Source organism: Neophocaena asiaeorientalis, unplaced genomic scaffold (assembly GCF_003031525.2).
Source record: "Neophocaena asiaeorientalis asiaeorientalis breed wild unplaced genomic scaffold, Neophocaena_asiaeorientalis_V1.1 scaffold371, whole genome shotgun sequence".
Lineage (NCBI taxonomy): Eukaryota > Metazoa > Chordata > Mammalia > Artiodactyla > Phocoenidae > Neophocaena > Neophocaena asiaeorientalis.
The window spans coordinates 740,484-757,794 of record NW_020172369.1 but is presented as its reverse complement, the minus strand read 5'-3'; the positions used below and the strand labels follow the sequence as shown (position 1 = coordinate 757,794).

At 39.6% G+C, this 17,311-nt stretch overlaps 1 protein-coding gene across 1 annotated transcript; it reads left to right on the top strand.

The window, feature by feature from the left end:
• Window positions 1–14: 14 nt before the first annotated feature.
• On the top strand, window positions 15–9,408 carry CA3 (carbonic anhydrase 3). Its single transcript, XM_024731378.1, has 7 exons — window positions 15–284; window positions 1,027–1,224; window positions 3,417–3,535; window positions 5,241–5,333; window positions 6,396–6,458; window positions 7,313–7,468; window positions 8,424–9,408. Exons 1-7 carry the CDS (start codon window positions 251–253, stop codon window positions 8,541–8,543), a joined length of 783 nt encoding a protein of 260 aa, XP_024587146.1. The 5' UTR covers window positions 15–250; the 3' UTR covers window positions 8,544–9,408.
• The last annotated feature ends 7,903 nt before the right edge of the window (window positions 9,409–17,311 follow it).

Sequence of the window (17,311 nt, the reverse complement as noted above, 5' to 3'; positions counted from 1 at the left end):
GAGGAAGGGGAAGGATGCCCTCCGCCCATCTCCCCCCACCCCGACAGCTGTCCAGCTCTTGGAATTCATTGGCTTTCCCACTCCGCCTCCCAAATACCACCCCAATCCTGGTTAGCCCCCCACCCCACCGTCGCTGACCTAATAAGGCCATGCAAGTGTGGGGGGACCTATATAAAAGGTGAGGGCTCGCGGGGACTGTGCACGGCGGAGGAGAGAAGGCAGCAGCCGTCCAGTGCCCAAGAAAACGACCATGGCCAAGGAGTGGGGCTACGCCGACCACAATGGTGAGTGTGGGCAGCGGCTCCCGGTCAGTCCGGGATGGTGCTGCTCAGAAAGTGCGCAACTCCAGCAAGTGCGGTGGAGTCGATGGAAACTAACATTTACCGAGCACTTCCCGAGTGCCAAATACTGCTGACCCTTTTACTTTATATTTGATTTAGTTCTCCGTGGTGTGGAGCTGTTTTTACTCCCATTGGAGGAAACTCAAGCGCAGAGAGGTTCGGTAACTAGCCCAGATCACAGTGCCTCTGACGGAGAAGTCAGACCACCGAGGGCCAGTTCTCACTGTCCCCTTCTCCATGTACTGGGCAAGCACTTAACCTCTCTGAGCCTGGTATTGGTCTAAGCTGCTCTGCCTGCAGCTCTTGCCTACCCATGGGAAAAGGAATATGGATATGCTCTGAAATCTACTTAGGGTCAGTGTTATTTTATTCCAGCTATATGACAGAAGATGGCATTGGTAAAAAGGTGATGAAGTCCACTTCAAAAATAAGGCTCTAAGGCTATATTTGAGCAAATACATGGAAAATTTGAGGAAATACACGGAGTTAAATACAGTCTCCAGGTACACTATTAACAAAACTATGAACAGGTCTTAAACACTAAGCCTTGTATTGCCCAATCTGATATACAAGACCTTTTCATAATCACTGGCTAGCCTCTGTGTATTTTGCTGGTTTAGTCACTTAGAAAGAAGGCTTGGATTGTGCCACCAAATAAATAAATCCCCTCAATTTGATTTCCCAGGTCCTGACCACTGGCATGAACTTTACCCGATTGCCAAGGGAGACAACCAGTCGCCCATTGAATTGCACACTAAAGACATCAAGCACGACCCTTCCCTGAAGCCATGGTCAGCATCTTATGACCCCGGCTCTGCCAAGACCATCCTGAACAATGGGAAGACCTGCAGGGTGGTATTTGATGATACTTATGACAGGTCAAGTAAGTATCACACTTAGGTAGAGACACGTGACCATTTTCAACGTCCATATTGGCAAAATGTGATTTATGACACAGCAACAGAATTGGTGGGAAGCAGGGGGCACTTCTTCTCTGAAAAAGGAGATGACATTTAACTTTGCTCTAGTCTTGAAGAATTATATTTATACACAGAAGAGGAATGTCTCACTCTCTAATGCTGGTCACCCAGGCTGCTACAAAATGGCCCCATGCCCAAGCTAAAAGTTGGCAATGCATTCCTGAAATGAAGCTTGATAGGGAGGTGATGGTAATGAGTCCAAATGAGTGTTCTTCAGGCTCTGATGGTCTACACCTGAGGGGTTTTCTGCTTCCTAACCAAGGCCTGGAGAGCAAGGCTCCCGGTCCCCAAAGTGGCACAGATTCCATTCTACAGAGCAAGGAACATAGCAAAGAAACCAAGTAGGTACTCTCTTCCTCTGCTGTGTGGGTAGGGGCCAATCCAGGGGAGAGAGTAGACCCACTGTATGAATCAAGAAGACTTGCCTTCAATGCTTCAGTGGGGTTCATCTGACTAATCATTTTGGTGAGTGTTTTTGAAGAATCTGACAATTTCTCCTTGAGTTGTGATTTGTATTTGTGTGAAAATGAAAAATCTTATGTTTAAAAAAAATCTCTTTATTTCACCTACACTATTAAGCAAATCAATGAAATAAAAGAAGGCTAATTAGAAATGCTTTATTTCACTGTGAATGAAGTAAGAATCTACCTTTAGCATTTTGGTGCTTGACATACAGTAATACATTTTCCTATAACCACATTTGTAAAAAAATTAAAATTATCCTTACTGATGTATAGTAATGAATATTCTCAATGATGTTGTAGCTAAAGAGTAATAGTTATAATTTCTAACTACTAGCAGGTTCCAGGTAAGGAATATCATAAAAATATATTTTCTTAAACAATAATCTCGTTGGTATCTGCTACTTTTTTTCTCTTCTCCATTTAAATCAAGTTCCATTCTGAAGGATTAGTAACAAAATTAAACAGTATCTGCTAGGTTGGATCACATGAAAATGACTTTTTGTAAGCAAAAATGATTGACTATTGACAATTTCATATAATTCATCCTAATAAATTGGACTCATATGACCAAATAATAACTGTTCCTAGTGGTTGGATAGAAAAAAATGCAGTTAAGCAAACCACTCATTCCTACATGACCAAGCTTATACAAGCCTTGTTCTATTGTTTTAGACCTATACTATGGCTTTCAGTGTGCCATTTCAGCACCAACAGTTGGCCAATCTTTTCTAGAATAGCTATGCTCTGAATTTTATTTTGATCTAGCTTATGTTGCTAAATTTTGATTTTAGGGTTTCTGTATAGTTTCCAATATCCTTCAGAAAATATTTGAACTTCTAAATCATTCCGCAAGCTGAATGAAGTGAAACCAAGTTAAGTGCCAGGTTGAGGTATCTGGACAGCAAACTCACATTCATGCTATGGAGAATCATCTTGTTTAGGGGCCCACATTGATTGATTCCCTGGGAAACTTCTGAATTTTCCATTTCATCTCATTTGAGTAAACACAGTCTGAATTAGACATGGATGAGAGCTCTTGCCTGTAGTACTAAAGAAAAGTGTAGTGAGGCAAGACATGGAGAAGGAATTCACATTTGTTCAGTGATGACTGTGCTGGGCACTGTGATGAGCAGTTTAAAGCCCTTAATCTCATTTAATCCTCACAGCAGCTCTGAAAGGTCAGTATTATTATCACCTTCAGAGAGATGCAGAAACGGGTTCAGAGGAGTTTAGCAATTTGCCTGAGATCACACAACTAGCAAGGGGTGGGGCCGGGATTGGAACCTAAGTCTGCCTGGCTCTCAGCTATCCTGTTCTCTCCAATGCACCCACACAACAGACCTGTGCTTTGCTTGTTTTCATTGCCCATCTCCTGTTTTAATTGTATTTTCATACATGTTAAATTGACATTTAAAAAATAATCAAACAAGCAAACAAAATCAGAAGGACAGAGAAGAGAAAGCATTTATTTTGATATATCCCAAGACTTGACTTTGTGAGAAAGAGACCAGTGTGCTTGGGAATGGCACCATCAGCCCAGCCCATAATGCTTAGGCTATAAGGGCTGTTTAAAGCAGGGCTCTGTAAAAGAAGTGTGAATTCACTGCTGACCTAGCTTCTCTGAATCACAGTGCTGAGAGGTGGTCCTCTCACTGCACCCTACCGGCTTCGCCAGTTTCATCTTCACTGGGGCTCCTCGGATGATCACGGCTCTGAGCACAGCGTGGATGGAGTCAAGTATGCAGCGGAGGTAGGAGGAATTGCCGTTACCTACTCTGGATCTCACCCAGTGAAAACTGAAAACTGAACAATAATGACAGAAGAGCATCCAATGCGTTTGCTTCAAGCCTGTAGTTATGAAGAGAGCTGCAATAGTTTAGCATAAACTGAAGCTGCCAAACATTCTAGGTTAGACAGCTAAGAGAGTGTAGGTGAGTTAGTGTCATGCATGAAGAATTTCAAGGTTGTATTTAGAAACTGGATAGCAGCTTAATAATAATAATGTTTAAAAAGCCAGGGACCTGACTGGAACTGAAAAGATAATGGTAGCTAATACTTATTAAGTGCCTACAAGTACTAACTCATTTGATCCTCTCAGCACACTATGAGATGGGCTACAGACAAGGAAACTGAGGCACAGGAAGGTTACATAACAAAGTCACACAGCACATGAGTGCTAGACCTGTGCTCTACCTTATGCCGATTGGCTTCACAGTTCATCATCCTGCCTAGTGCTCTAAGCTGCCTCTTTTACAAGACTGTGGTGCTTTAAAAATAGCACTTAGTAATTCTGGCTAATGCTCATACTCTAGTCTCTTAATGAAGGGTGTGCATATGTGTGTGTATGTTTTTATATGTACATATGTACTTATACAGAGATAGCTAGATACAGATACACACAATTTAATATGAACAAATACTACTCTCTGTTCCAGTTAACCCATTAAAGGAAGGCATCAAATTACAAGGAAATAAGACAAGCCTCCTGCATGTTCTCTGTATAAAGCCAAGCCTATAACGGGTGACAAATGCCCTGGAGGTGAGGATAATTCCATTTGTACTGCCAAACTCTTCCAGAGGCAGACTCTGGTCAACCATAGGAGCTGAGACAGAAACCTTGGAGCCACTTGTGGACACTCATTTAGGCAGCATCATTAGGCAGCCTAACTAAATTTGACTAAACAGTTAAACTAAACTATAGGAGACCCGAAGTACTTCCCTGTGCTCATTTCTCTACAGCCCATTTAGACAGCCAGTGACAGGATAAGTTAATTGAGGATGCCTTCCAGACATCTTCCCCCACAAATGGGGAAAGTTTAGTATATTCCTTACAAATGTGGGCAAGGCTTGCGGTTTGGTCTTTACATGTGGGATTATCTCACACTTTTGGTCTTGAATAAAATACTTCTAAATTGTCATGAACTATTGTATTCTCTTGCCATTCTATATAATGCAATGTGAAAATTTTGACTAATTTAACTAGTGTCTATGTTATCACCTTAACATTATTAAGGTAAGGTTACCACCCGGTTCTAGACCATTTGTTGCTGAAAGGAGAGAGGCATGAAGACACGTAAGAATTTGTCCCCTTATTTTTCCTCTCCTACTTCCCAGTTAATTGTGACTTTAGAATGCTAGCAGATTCCTGTTTATAACTCTGTGTTTCACTGTTTGATTTGGTCAGAAAAAGGACTAATGTTATACACAACTAAAATAATATTTTGAATTGGTTTAACGAAAGTTCAGTTTTCACCGATTCTACCTATCATAACTTTTAATTTGAACCATTAAAAGTCTTACCAAAATATTGCATGTTAATTTTTAGAATTCTGTCAACTTCTGTGAGAGTGTTCAGCAACCTTAGACTGTATAATTATTGGGTTTATTGTGAATAATTTTATACTTATTTCCTTATTTTGGGAATTTACCTCATAACCTCTGTTCTATGGTTTCAGCTTCATTTGGTTCACTGGAATTCAAAGTATAACAGTTTTGGAAGTGCTCTGAAGCAACCTGATGGAGTAGCTGTGGTTGGCATTTTTCTGAAGGTAAGGTAAAAATTGACCATATATTTTTTACAAAGTTTAGTTCCTTATCAATGCTGAAGTTTTACTCCCTCCTTTTATTTAAACGGGAGAAAGGAATGAATTTCAGTATTCATTCAACTAGTCAAGATATTTCTGTTAAGATCAGATCAAAATTTTTTGCTCTCCCTTAGAAGAGTAACTTTTGCCATACTTCAGTACCCCTAGCACTTCTAAATTTTCTCAACATGCAGGATGTAGGTGTGTGTGTGTGCGCGTGTGTGTATGTGTGTAGTGTGTGTGTAGGGGCAGTGGAGATGGAGCCTTTGAAGGAGCTTATTTCAGTGGCAGTGAGGGCAAGGGCAGCATTGTTCATTACCCTTTCCTGCTACTCCACGTCAATTGCAGGGGAAACCAGAAAAGCCAATTTTGGGAACGTCTGTGATGCCAAGTCCCTGGCTGGACATCCACTCAGCTTAGGGTGGCCACCACTCACATGATCCCAGGCTAAGATAGCACATGGAATGTGTGTGTTGTTGAGCCAGCCTTGGTTTAGAGAGGACTTAGTGTCATTAACACATGAATTTAGTGCTAACATAATCTAGATTTTAAGCCAGAGGTGAAAATCTAGCTTCTTTCTTTTTGAATGACCTAATTTGTTTTATGTTCTGAATTCATTGGGTCATTTTCAGTGCTTGAACACAGTACTACAGGAAGTGGAGTGGGTCTGAGCAGAAAGACGAGTTCAGTTTTAGATACATTGAGTCCATCCTAGCTCTAATTCTATTAAAAAGAAAAGTAGACTGACTTCACAGAGAAGGTCAGGGACATAGATGTAAATCAACATGTAATTTGTGGTTTTGTACTTCAGAGGCCTGGAGTCCAAGTTTAGTTCAGAAAATATATACTCTAAAATCTTGAGGGGGGGGGAAATAAACCTATGTTTTTGCTTAGTACAAGATATTCTGACAGATTTATAAACACTAGTGGTAGATGGATGGATTAAAATTAGTTTTTAAGACAATCCTAAATTATGGAGAAGAGAAAAATATAGTTGTTGGTTTTCTTTTTCTTTTTTTTTTACAGATAGGACATGAGAAACACGAGTTCCAGCTGCTACTTGATGCGCTGGACAAAATTAAGACGAAGGTAAAAAAAATCATTTTCCCTCCCAGAACATAAAAGCAGGGTATGTCAATTTTTTCTTTTTACATTTTCAAGTGTATTTCTTTCACCTAAAATCTGTTAGTAAGTTTGATGAATATGCTAAGCATACATATGAAAGCAAATGCTATTATATTTGTATGTATATTTTTATGGTTTATAGTTTTTAGAGCAGTTTCACATACATAAGTTTATTTAATCTTCATAGTCAACCTGTCAGATAACTATATTTTTAACGAAGTGTTTGAGAGAGAAGTTGAGTGGTGTTCCCCTTCCCAACACACACACACACACACACACACACACACACACACATACACTTACACACATGCAGAGGTACTAAATGTTTGGGTCCTAGTGTTTCCCTTTCTCTCCTGGGTGGCACCTGTGTATTTTAAATCTTAACAGTAGATTCTTCTACTTAGCAGACTCACTTTAGTTCTTTTGTTCTAATCAAACACTTTATAGTTTTACCACCAGAGAAAGTAAGTATTCTGAGTATGATATTCAATAAAAATGCAAGCGTGTTTTGTATCATCGAGAACCACAGCATTAACTTGTATGAAATATTTCTGTTACAGTTTAGAATGAGTTTGTCCTTTTTCTTGAGAAATGATAGATTTTCACCTAGAGTGAATAAGGAATAAAATTGGCTGTGGCAAAGTCATACCATGCAAACCGGCCTCCCCCATCTGCCCTTTATTTCTGAAAGGCACATACTTGTTCACAAACTCTGTTTTCTCTATTGCATTTGAAATCCATTCTCCCCAAACGGTGAGACGCTGCGGCAGGCGATGCGCATGCGCCCGCTCACCGCGCGGGGTCCCGCTGTCTCCCAGGGCAAGGAGGCGCCCTTCCCGAACTTCGACCCGTCCTGCCTGTTCCCCGCCTGCCGAGACTACTGGACCTACCACGGCTCCTTCACCACGCCGCCCTGCGAGGAGTGCATCGTGTGGCTCCTGCTGAAGGAGCCGATCACCGTGAGCCACGAACAGGTGAGCGGCGGCCGCGTGCCGGCTTTGAGAGCACGCTGACTTACCGTCGCCGGCGGACTCTGTGAGATACAGACGCTGAACTGAAAATATAAAGCAGTAGATGCTTACCAAACAGCTCTGCGACTGGAGACTTCATAGTTTGCCCCGGTTAATTACGATCAGTCTGTTTAACTTTCTAAAACTCAACTTGCAAAGGGTACCAGGCTAAATGCAAAAACATTTAAAGGTGGTGGTGATGCTGAACAATGCCCAAGTTTGTGCTCTAGAAACACTGAAGGGTACAGATCCATATGAGTTAGACTTTGCTAATTTGGAGAACTCCCAAATACTGAGCCCTGTTTAGGAGATGGAATGGTAAATACAGGTCTGGGGAGAAGATGCTTGTGGAAGGGACTGAACATCCTTGTGAGGTGTATACTGGTTCCCCAGTTTTACAGTTAAGTAGGTTGAGGCTCAGATAGGTTAAGCAGTTTGCTCATGATCACACAGCCAAGGGCAGGATCTGAGATTGCAGCTCCAGTCTGTCTGCTTTCAACACCTTGGACCTCTCTCCTCAGGCCTCCCTTCTAAGTGTTCATGTAAATTGACTTCATTAACTTATGCAATGAAGGGCCAGTTGAGCTTATTGTTTGCACTGTCTTCCACTCCTACATAAGGGATAGATTTCATACTGATCTGTCGAATTAAAATAATTGTTTCAGAATTCAGGAGGAAAAGGTTTTGACCAGAGGGTATGGTGATCCTGTATAAAAGGAAGAAAAGTGTTTTTACAAATTAAAAAAAAAAAAAAAAAAGGTTTTTGTTACTCAGAACCAAATAACTCTCACTGGACATTGGAGACAAGTTTTGTAGTTTGCTTGTTTAGAAAGCTGGCGATTTCTAACTCTTTGTCACATGCTTAATGTGTCCACTTGGTCCGAATGTCACGCTGACAGCCTTCCCTCGCCCCTTGCAGATGGCCAAGCTGCGTAGCCTCTACTCCAGCGCGGAAAATGAGCCCCCGGTGCCCCTGGTGAGGAACTGGCGCCCTCCACAGCCTGTCAAAGGCAGGGTAGTGAAGGCCTCCTTCAAATGAGGCTGCTGGAGCTTGCCCTCTTCAGGAAAGGAAACCTACACTGCAGAGTTTGGTTCCTTGTCTCCTTTCGGTGCTTCTTACTCCAAGTATATTTCACTTTTCCATACCAAGCAATGAAGATGAGAGATGTGATCACCAAGAAACCGGAATTAACTATTGACAAGGTCTAATATGAAAGTATTTGGCCTTTTTAATAATCACCTTTCCTGTAAAAACAACATTTCTAGTAAGGTTTCAAAGAAGAAGAAACAGAGTTGGAGGAAGAAAGGCAAAGAAAAATGGCTGTTGGGCACCGTTTTTGTGTCATCTTAAATTTCACAGAACTTCAGTTTACCCTTTTCATGTTATGAGTTATCCATCTTAAAGAAATAATGATTAATTATATACATGGGGGTAGAGGTGTCTGAAGATCATATAGCAATTCAGCATAAGCCAGAAATTAAAATGACTGTGGATACCAAGAATTGAGATGATGATGTGTTTTAACCTTTAAATAAAACCAATAAGAGGTCCATCACTTATTAACATTTAAACTACTGTAAAGATTGCCTGGTTTTGATTATCAATGAAAGTAAAATACACGGACTAGGAGTTTTTAAAAAAAATTTGACCCATTATTTGAACACTTTCTTCATAAAGATGTTGACTTTATCCTAATATTTTTCTTTACCTGAAGGAGGGCCATTTATTTTTCATTTTACTACTTTTATCTTTGCATGCTTATTAAAATAAAAACTGCCTCTGATATCTTTCTAACTTGAGTGTGGGATTAATGATTCCTAGAACATGCAGGAGTGAATGCCTGCACTTGAAGTAAAAGCAGTTGTACTGATCATCAAAACTAATAAAGACATGAATGTAAACAGTTGAGTGTTGTATTTTTTAAGGAGGGAGAACATTGTAAGTTTGTTTTTATAACTGAAGTGACTCAAATTCTGAGTTGGATTGGAAGCTACATTCCTTGTAGAGCAGCTGAAGCAATTACTGGGGGCCTTCCAAGGAAATTGCAGTCCAGAAGAGGAATGTGTAGCCATACATTTGACAGTGTGGACTAGTTTCCAGAGGCCTCAAAGTTGGTTTAGGATTCTGGGGTCCATACCAGTACCATGGTTGCTAACTTAGGGGCATGGAATCAAGTCAGACTGTAGCCTTTATGTCCTTCTTTTTTTTTTAATGTGCATCAAGGTAACACCAGTCTAACACTGCAAAAATCCATACATTGAGACCTTCAAAAATATCTTTAGACATAAAGTCTAATTTTGCAGTTAGTGGCTTTGATAAATCTTTTATCACATCACTGGCTAATATGTTAACTTACTTTCAAAAATGGCAGCAATAATTGAATTACCCTAAGGAATGAAAATGGTCTTGGGTCAGGAGAGTCCTGCAATGCTGGAAGTCAAGTTATGTGACAGAGTCCTAGGAGACTAATGTTACTTAATGGTTTACCACTTGGGTCAAGTAAAACCAGGTTGGTCAGTGCAAATTGGTTGTGTTAATTAAACTCCTTGAAATTAGGATGTGTGGAGCTTTCATCACTTAGTGGTAATACACAAAATGATTCTTTCAGGGTACTTGGTAATGCTGGTAATGCTGTAAAAATGTACCCAATGTACACTCTTATGTGGTGGAGGAACATATGACTTAATTCTAGCTACAATGGTGCTTACACAGGCTGGAACAGTTTTAAGGGAAAATGTCTAATCAAGAGAAGGTATCTCCCTAGACCATGAGCTCCATTAGGGCACAGACATTAATCCTGTACACTAACATCCCCCTTTTTGCCTAGTATGGTATCTGGCACTTGATAAGCACTCAATAAACATTTGATTTCATGAACATAGATGAACCCAGGACAAATACTCATCTTCTTTAACAACACAGGATTAAAACTAATACTGTTTTTTGCTCATCTCATTCAGTTTGGGTCTCCTTGGAAAATGATCTCTTTAGCTTCAGGTGGTAGCCTTCCAGTAGAACATATATTCCCTGCCCCCCCCCCCGATCCAAGTCATTGCCAATGATCACAATTATCACCCAACTTAAAACTTCCTCTCAACTTCTCCCTGCAACTCAAAGTGCTGAATTATTATAAATGTCCATTAGAATATTGAAACCACGCTTGTGTCCTTATTCAGTGGGGGGACAATTTTCCTGACCATGCACAGTCTTCCAAACAATTACATTTTAGGCATACACAGCCTACAGAGGGGACATGGCTAGGAGCTGCTGTGGTGAAAAATGTTTCCACATCTGCCAACTTTTGTTCTTCAGATATAATCATTTCAGATATTTTAAAACTTCAGCAAAGGGCAGAAACTAATTTGAATGACGTGTGTTATAATAGATGATTATATCCTTAAAAGTCTATAAATAGGGCATCATCAATAAGAATTTACTGAACATAGGGCATTACTACATTTTGAGAGGGTGTACATAATTCCTACCCCTTTAATGGGGAGACAGAATATATTTATGAAGAGGTAAATAACTATTCAGAGCCACTGATCCAAAATTCTTTACGTGCAATCAGTGAATACTTATGTAGATGAATGGGAAGTATTCTACATAGAGCATGTAAAACTGAAGATTTTGGTGTCTAACTATAATCATTTACATAATTAAATAAATATGGGTGAAATTGATACAAATATAAACAAGCTTGGATAGATGTGAAAAATTAGTATGTCAGTTACTCATATAAGAATTGGCACAAATAAAATTGTTCTAAAAGAAATACATATGGTCCAAAACCACATCAGATACCATGTATAAATAAAATTAATGAGATTTTAGTTTTTCCTCTAATACCCTTTTATTTGATATTAAAAAGGAACTGCGGACATGAGCAAAATACACTATTTTAGCAGACAAAGAATAAGTGAGAAGAAAAACTGCAAATGTCATATTTTTAGAAATTCTAAACATTTCAAGTTTAGTATATGAAGATTTAATGATTTTTTTTAAATGACCCCTAAGGTAGCACTTAAAGACTTAAAATGCAAATAAGACAAAATCAAGTTTGCATGTTATTTTCATTTAGATCACTGGATGGCAGCAACACATTTAAAAAATTTCACTTGGGTCCCTAGATGACAGCAAAATAATTACAAAAATGACAAATGAAATGTCATTCACAGAGCAATGAGGGTTTTTATTTTTAAATCCTGAATACCCTATTTCCTTTTCCCAAATGTTTAGTATTAACCATCAATATCTATCCACAACAGAAAAGATGGTGAAAGAGTCTTACATATTTCTGATATATATTTTTTTAAAACACATGGTCAATCTGTTTTTTTTTAAAAATTAATTAATTAATTTTTGGCTGCATTCGGTCTTCGTTGCTGCACGCAGCCTTTCTCTAGTTGCAGAGAGCAGGGGCTACTCTTTGTTGCGGTGCACGGGCTTCACATTGCGGTGGCTTCTCTTGTTGCAGAGCACAGGCTCTAGGTGCGTGGGCTTCAGTAGTTGTGGCTTGCAGGCTCTAGAGTGCAGGCTCAGCAGTTGTGGTGCACGGGCTTAGTTGCTCCACCGCACGTGCGATCTTCCTGCACCAGGGCTTGAACCCATGTCCCCTGCATTGGCAGGCGGATTCTTAACCACTGTGCCACCAGAGAAGCCCCTTTCCGAGAATTTTAATAACCAAAAGTGAGGCCTGTGTGTTAGTAGTTGGTACACTAAAACTGAGACAAATGAGAAATGAACATTTTACAATCCTGTTCAGTCTTCTGGAGGCCTGGGTATAAGGTACACAGCACTCCCCCAATACGTGGCCTCAGGCAGGTTAACTTCTCTGTGCTTCGATGACCTCATCTGAGTGATAAAAGTACCTGCTCAGAGTGTTAAGTATTAAATGAGTTAATATATGTAAACCTCTTAGAGTATTTATTCCAGACATAATAAAACTCTCAACAGCAGTTAACTATTATCTTCTGTAAGTTAATTTTACTTCGACCAAGAAAAATTCCAATGGCTTATTCAATACTTAAAGTCATGTTTCTTTCTTGATGTTTCTATGAGTAAGGTCATGAATCCATGTCTTATCAATTTAGATAAGACTAAGGAGTTAGTTACCATAACGGGCTCCCCTAATGAGTTCCCTCTGTGCTTGGTATTGGGGAAATGGTTTCTAAAAACAGTGGCGATAACTCTTGTCTGATACTTTTCAGCAGCAAAAACAAGTTGTGGCTCCATTAGAAACCAGCACAAAGCTAGAAGGGGTGATTTGGGGAGGATCAGAAAATTTTCTGGAGAAAGTTTCTATTCCAGAGCACTGCACCTGACCTTCTGAGGAAATGAATGATTAGCAAAACATCCAAAAACTAAATCAAAATAGAGAGGTGAGAGAACTATGGCGTTCACTCTGTTTGGCTGACTTTGGAATGTTGGCAGGTTAGAGTAGCTCGGAGTGCTGTGTGAAGTAGAAAATCTATCCTCACCGTAAGTACAGGAAGTCTCTTGCCTTGAAATTAATTTGGGACTTGTCTAGGCATGTCATAAAATCAGAATCCTGAATGAGATGCACAAGTCATCCTGGGGGATGAGTTTATCCATTTGGTGGCAACTCAGCTTTAATTGTACAAAAGGAAATAAAACAGTCGAGGCTTAAAATCCAGGATCCAGGGAATGACTAGAGAACTAGTTAACTACTTCGGATTTGAAGGCATTTAATGGCAACCACTTGACAACTTGACGAGGTGGATAATCACAGATAATCAGCAGGAGTAAGAGTGAGTGTAACGGTGCAGTCACAGGGGACCAAGTGCACTACAGAAGCATAAAACCCAGTGATTTAAAAACTAATTTTAGCCAGGTGAGAATCGACTCTGTGCAGTAAACGAGGAATCAGATTCTCCCTTGTATTTAAATTATTCTGAGGTATTATGTATATGTAAAGCTGATTCACTTTGTTATGGAGCAGAAACTAACACACCATTGTAAAGCAACTGTACCCCAATAAAGATGTTAAAAAAATAAAAAATAAATAAAAAATAAAAATTATTCTGAGGTAGAGGAGCCTGGAAGTTCAGGAAAAATATTTTGGCCATTAAGTGTGCATATTCTGTTTCAGCATGCCCGTACATTTCTATCATACTCACTCAGCTTATTTGAAATTTGGATGGTTACAAACACATTTGTTCAAGGGAAGTCATTCCCCCAAGGACAATTGAGTCCCATGAAAGTATATGACAAATGGAAGTGTCTGAAAATACAGAGCAACTTGGGTTCAAAGAATTCACACTTCTCCCTCCTGTGTGTGTGATTGGTTTAGTGGAACACAGGACCCCAGAGAAGAGGCCTGACATGGGTAAGGAGACTGTACAAGCCAAGCAGAGAAGATGGAAGGGTGGGGCCCAGCCCAGGGAAGAACTGAGAGCTAAGCAGGAAAAGGTGCATTTTGACAGTCGGCAATACGGAAACTTTCGTCCAGTGAAGACCTAGGGCTCAGATTCTTGTACCAGGAATTTATTAATTTGAAGAGTAACAAGGTTACTTATCAATCTATCTGTAATGTAAGTCGGTGTGTACATGTGTGTATGTAAGTGTGATGAGTAGTGGGGGCAGGGAGATTCTAGGTGGGTAAGGACTTTCTCTGTCTTGTTATACTACAGAGGTCCCAGTACCTAACACAATTATCTGGAACATAGTCAGTGCTGGAAAAGTACTTGTTGAATGAAGGGAGGAATGGACGGGTGGATGGACAGATGGATAGATGGAAGAGGCAGTGAGAGTCCTAAAATAATGAATGCCAGTCTAAGTTCCTGAGCTGGTGGGAGCTATGTCCTCATCCTAGGAAGGTCAGTGACTGATATCTGGAAGGGTTCTTGGAGAAAAGCAGGGGTTTCCATTGCTGCCACCCAGGCTTCTCTGTACAGAGAGTGTGGGTGCCAGAAGAGAAACAGTTTTACATGTATCCAAACCTTATCATTTGCAAATTTAACTGAGTATAGAAGAGACATATTTTAAGAGATATAAAAGGAGATTCTCTACCAGAGTATTTATCTCTTAGCACTCATGCTTCTAATATGCAAACTGAAGGTAGTTGGCAATGAGCCTGTGACATTGGGCTCTGGTGATACTAACTGGCACGATTCATGCTAGTGCTTGAACTTTTATAAATTTGCCTTTATTTTCTCATTTGTCATTTTAGTTCTCCATTTCATTCACCTTTGTGCTCATAGCAATTCCATGTACATAATAAAGATAACTCTTTAACTCAAATGCTTGTGTTATGGACAAAGTATGATACTTCTGAAAATTCAGTAAAGAGTTTCAACTGACAGGTTCCACCCCACCCAAGCAAATGATGGTCAATTCAGGTAAATGTCCTGCCCTCCACAAACAACACAGACATATACACCACATATATCCTCACACACTTGTAATTACTACCTGGAGCTTTACAATATAGTGGATGATTCTTTGAGGAAAAACATTTACTCAGGCAGTGAATTTACCAGAAATCAAACTCAAGTTCTGTTTTGACAGGTGGGGAGAGGGGTAGGAAATGCTAGTTGGCAGCTCAATTCATAACTAGAAGTGTAATTGCCTCTATAATTTTTTTTAATTTAAAGAAGTATTTTAATGATATTTCATCAGAGGTCTAATTTCTTTCTATTAGTTTGTTTTCTCTAACAAAGGGCCTGTTGTCAAGATTGTGAGGTGCACTAAGCCTCTTGTTCTTAGCAGCTTGATATGGAACATTGATTAGGCCCTCATACGAGTGGGGAGTTTCAGAGGAATTAAAAAATAAGCACAAGGAGCAAAGAAGAAAGTTTGCAGCTTGCTAAGAATGTCGTGGTTTTAGCTGGGCAGAAGCATTCAATATTTGATATATAATTTTAAAAGTATTAGCACTTGACTAAAAAAACCCTTTTCTTTAAAGGATTTCATGCTTTTCAAAAGCAATTATGTGTCGAGTATAAAAGAAATAAAAGTAGGTCAAGGATCTACCTGGAAGCATCAAGGAAGAGAAAAAAAAAATGAAAAGAAAGAGTCCACCTTCAAACATTACTCAAGAGAAATTGTACTAAATGTGGCTGTGACTGCTGAGGGGAAGGCCTTATCGGGCATGGCCATGGTGCCCAGCACACTGGGCATGAAATACATGGTAAATAGTGATATCAGTGTCATTGGAAAGAAGGAAAAGATAGCAGAACCAAGGGCACAGGCGACCTGCAAAACCTGGCCCTGGGTCACCTAGGCCTCTAGGCCAATAGTGGACTCCAGACTCTTTTTGGATGATATAGCTACTAGGGCTTAGTTTTAGAGCATGAACCCCCAATATAGAATTTTTAAAAATAAATTACGTACTCACAGTATTATACTGCTATATATGTTATAAAATATAAATAAAGTGGAAATTTTCAGGGAGTGAAAAAATAGCTATTAAGAGAAACATTCTCATGTTCTTTTTTCCTGCCATGGAGTGGTCCTTCATGTGCACCCCAAGGTGTGTGCATTGCGTGTGGAGGTGGCTGGTTTGGAGCCATCCACTAACAAGACCAGCTTAGACAGTCTCCTGCCAGCCAATCAACTTCACTCTGTTCTATGATTCCTCACCTCACTGGGCCACTGTTGCATTCACTGTCTCACCCAGTGAGGATTAGCTGAGTGTAGAAGTAGAAAGGATAACTCTATCATACGTGTTAGAAAAATAGTGCAAATAGGACCTGCTGTGAATTGTGAGAAGTCTAGCACACAGCTTTGACTGACCAGTTTTGACCTTGGGTTGGGTGGTTTTTTGAACTGGTTATAAACTCTTTTAGCTCAGTCAAAGATGGCCAAAGAGAAAAACAAGAAAAAGAAGAAAGAAAAAGGCATCCCATCTTATCAAAGATAACTCAAGGGATATTTACTATACTATTCCTTCTGTCCCTTAAAATATGGAAATTTATTCATTCAAGTGTGTATTCTGTACAAGGCACTATGCTCTAGAGGAAGAGAAAGAGAAGGAAGAAGAGGAAGAAGAAGAAGAAGAAGAAGAAGAAGAAGAAGAAGAAGAAGAAAGAAAGAAAAGAGGAAGAAGAAGAAGAAGAAGAAGAAGAAGAAGAAGAAGAAGAAGGAGAAGGAGAAGGAGAAGGAGAAGGAGAAGGAGAAGGAGAAGGAGAAGGAGAAGGAGAAGGAGAAGGAGAAGGAGAAGGAGAAGAAGAAGGAGAAGAAGAAGAAGGAGAAGAAGAAGAAAGGGAGGAGGAGGGGGAGGAAGGGAAAGAGAGAAAGAGGCACTCAGAAATATGGAGAAAATTTGTGTGGAATAACTTTGAAAATGTTGCGGCTTGTAAAACAAAATTTTTGTGAAGTGGTAAAACAAATGCACATAAGTAATATGAAGCAAAGAAGTGTAACGGAAATGCTATGGAGTTTCAACATCAGAAGCAATATTTTTAGGTTATGGACTACTTCTCTTTTAGCCCCAAATCCTCATTTAGCCGTCCAAAACTTTCAAGATATCTTTTATTTTTTCAAGATATCTTTTCTTGCCTAAAATAAACTTACTTTCTGTTTAGGATTAACCTGGATAAGTACAAAATGAGCAAACTACAGAATTATAAAATGTAACCATCTCTGTTTCCTGTGGCCTATCCATATATATTTTAAGATTATAAAAGTGCTGGTTTCCCATTTGTATACTCTTAAGACAGTTTCCACAAAACAAAATTTATCTGGATCTAAGCCTTCCATGGGCTATTCTGGCATGAGTGACGCTCTAGAAGCATAAAGTAATTTACTTTACTCCTGTTCTTAAAATGACGGCTGAAGGCTAA

Bases quoted from the DNA above. Each gene is read 5' to 3' on its own strand.
- CA3 (XM_024731378.1), top strand. From the start codon at position 251: ATGGCCAAGGAGTGGGGCTACGCCGACCACAATG. The intron at 5,334-6,395 runs GTAAGGTAAAAA...TTTTTTTTACAG, and splicing joins TGGTTGGCATTTTTCTGAAG to ATAGGACATGAGAAACACGA. The intron at 7,469-8,423 runs GTGAGCGGCGGC...CGCCCCTTGCAG, and splicing joins TCACCGTGAGCCACGAACAG to ATGGCCAAGCTGCGTAGCCT.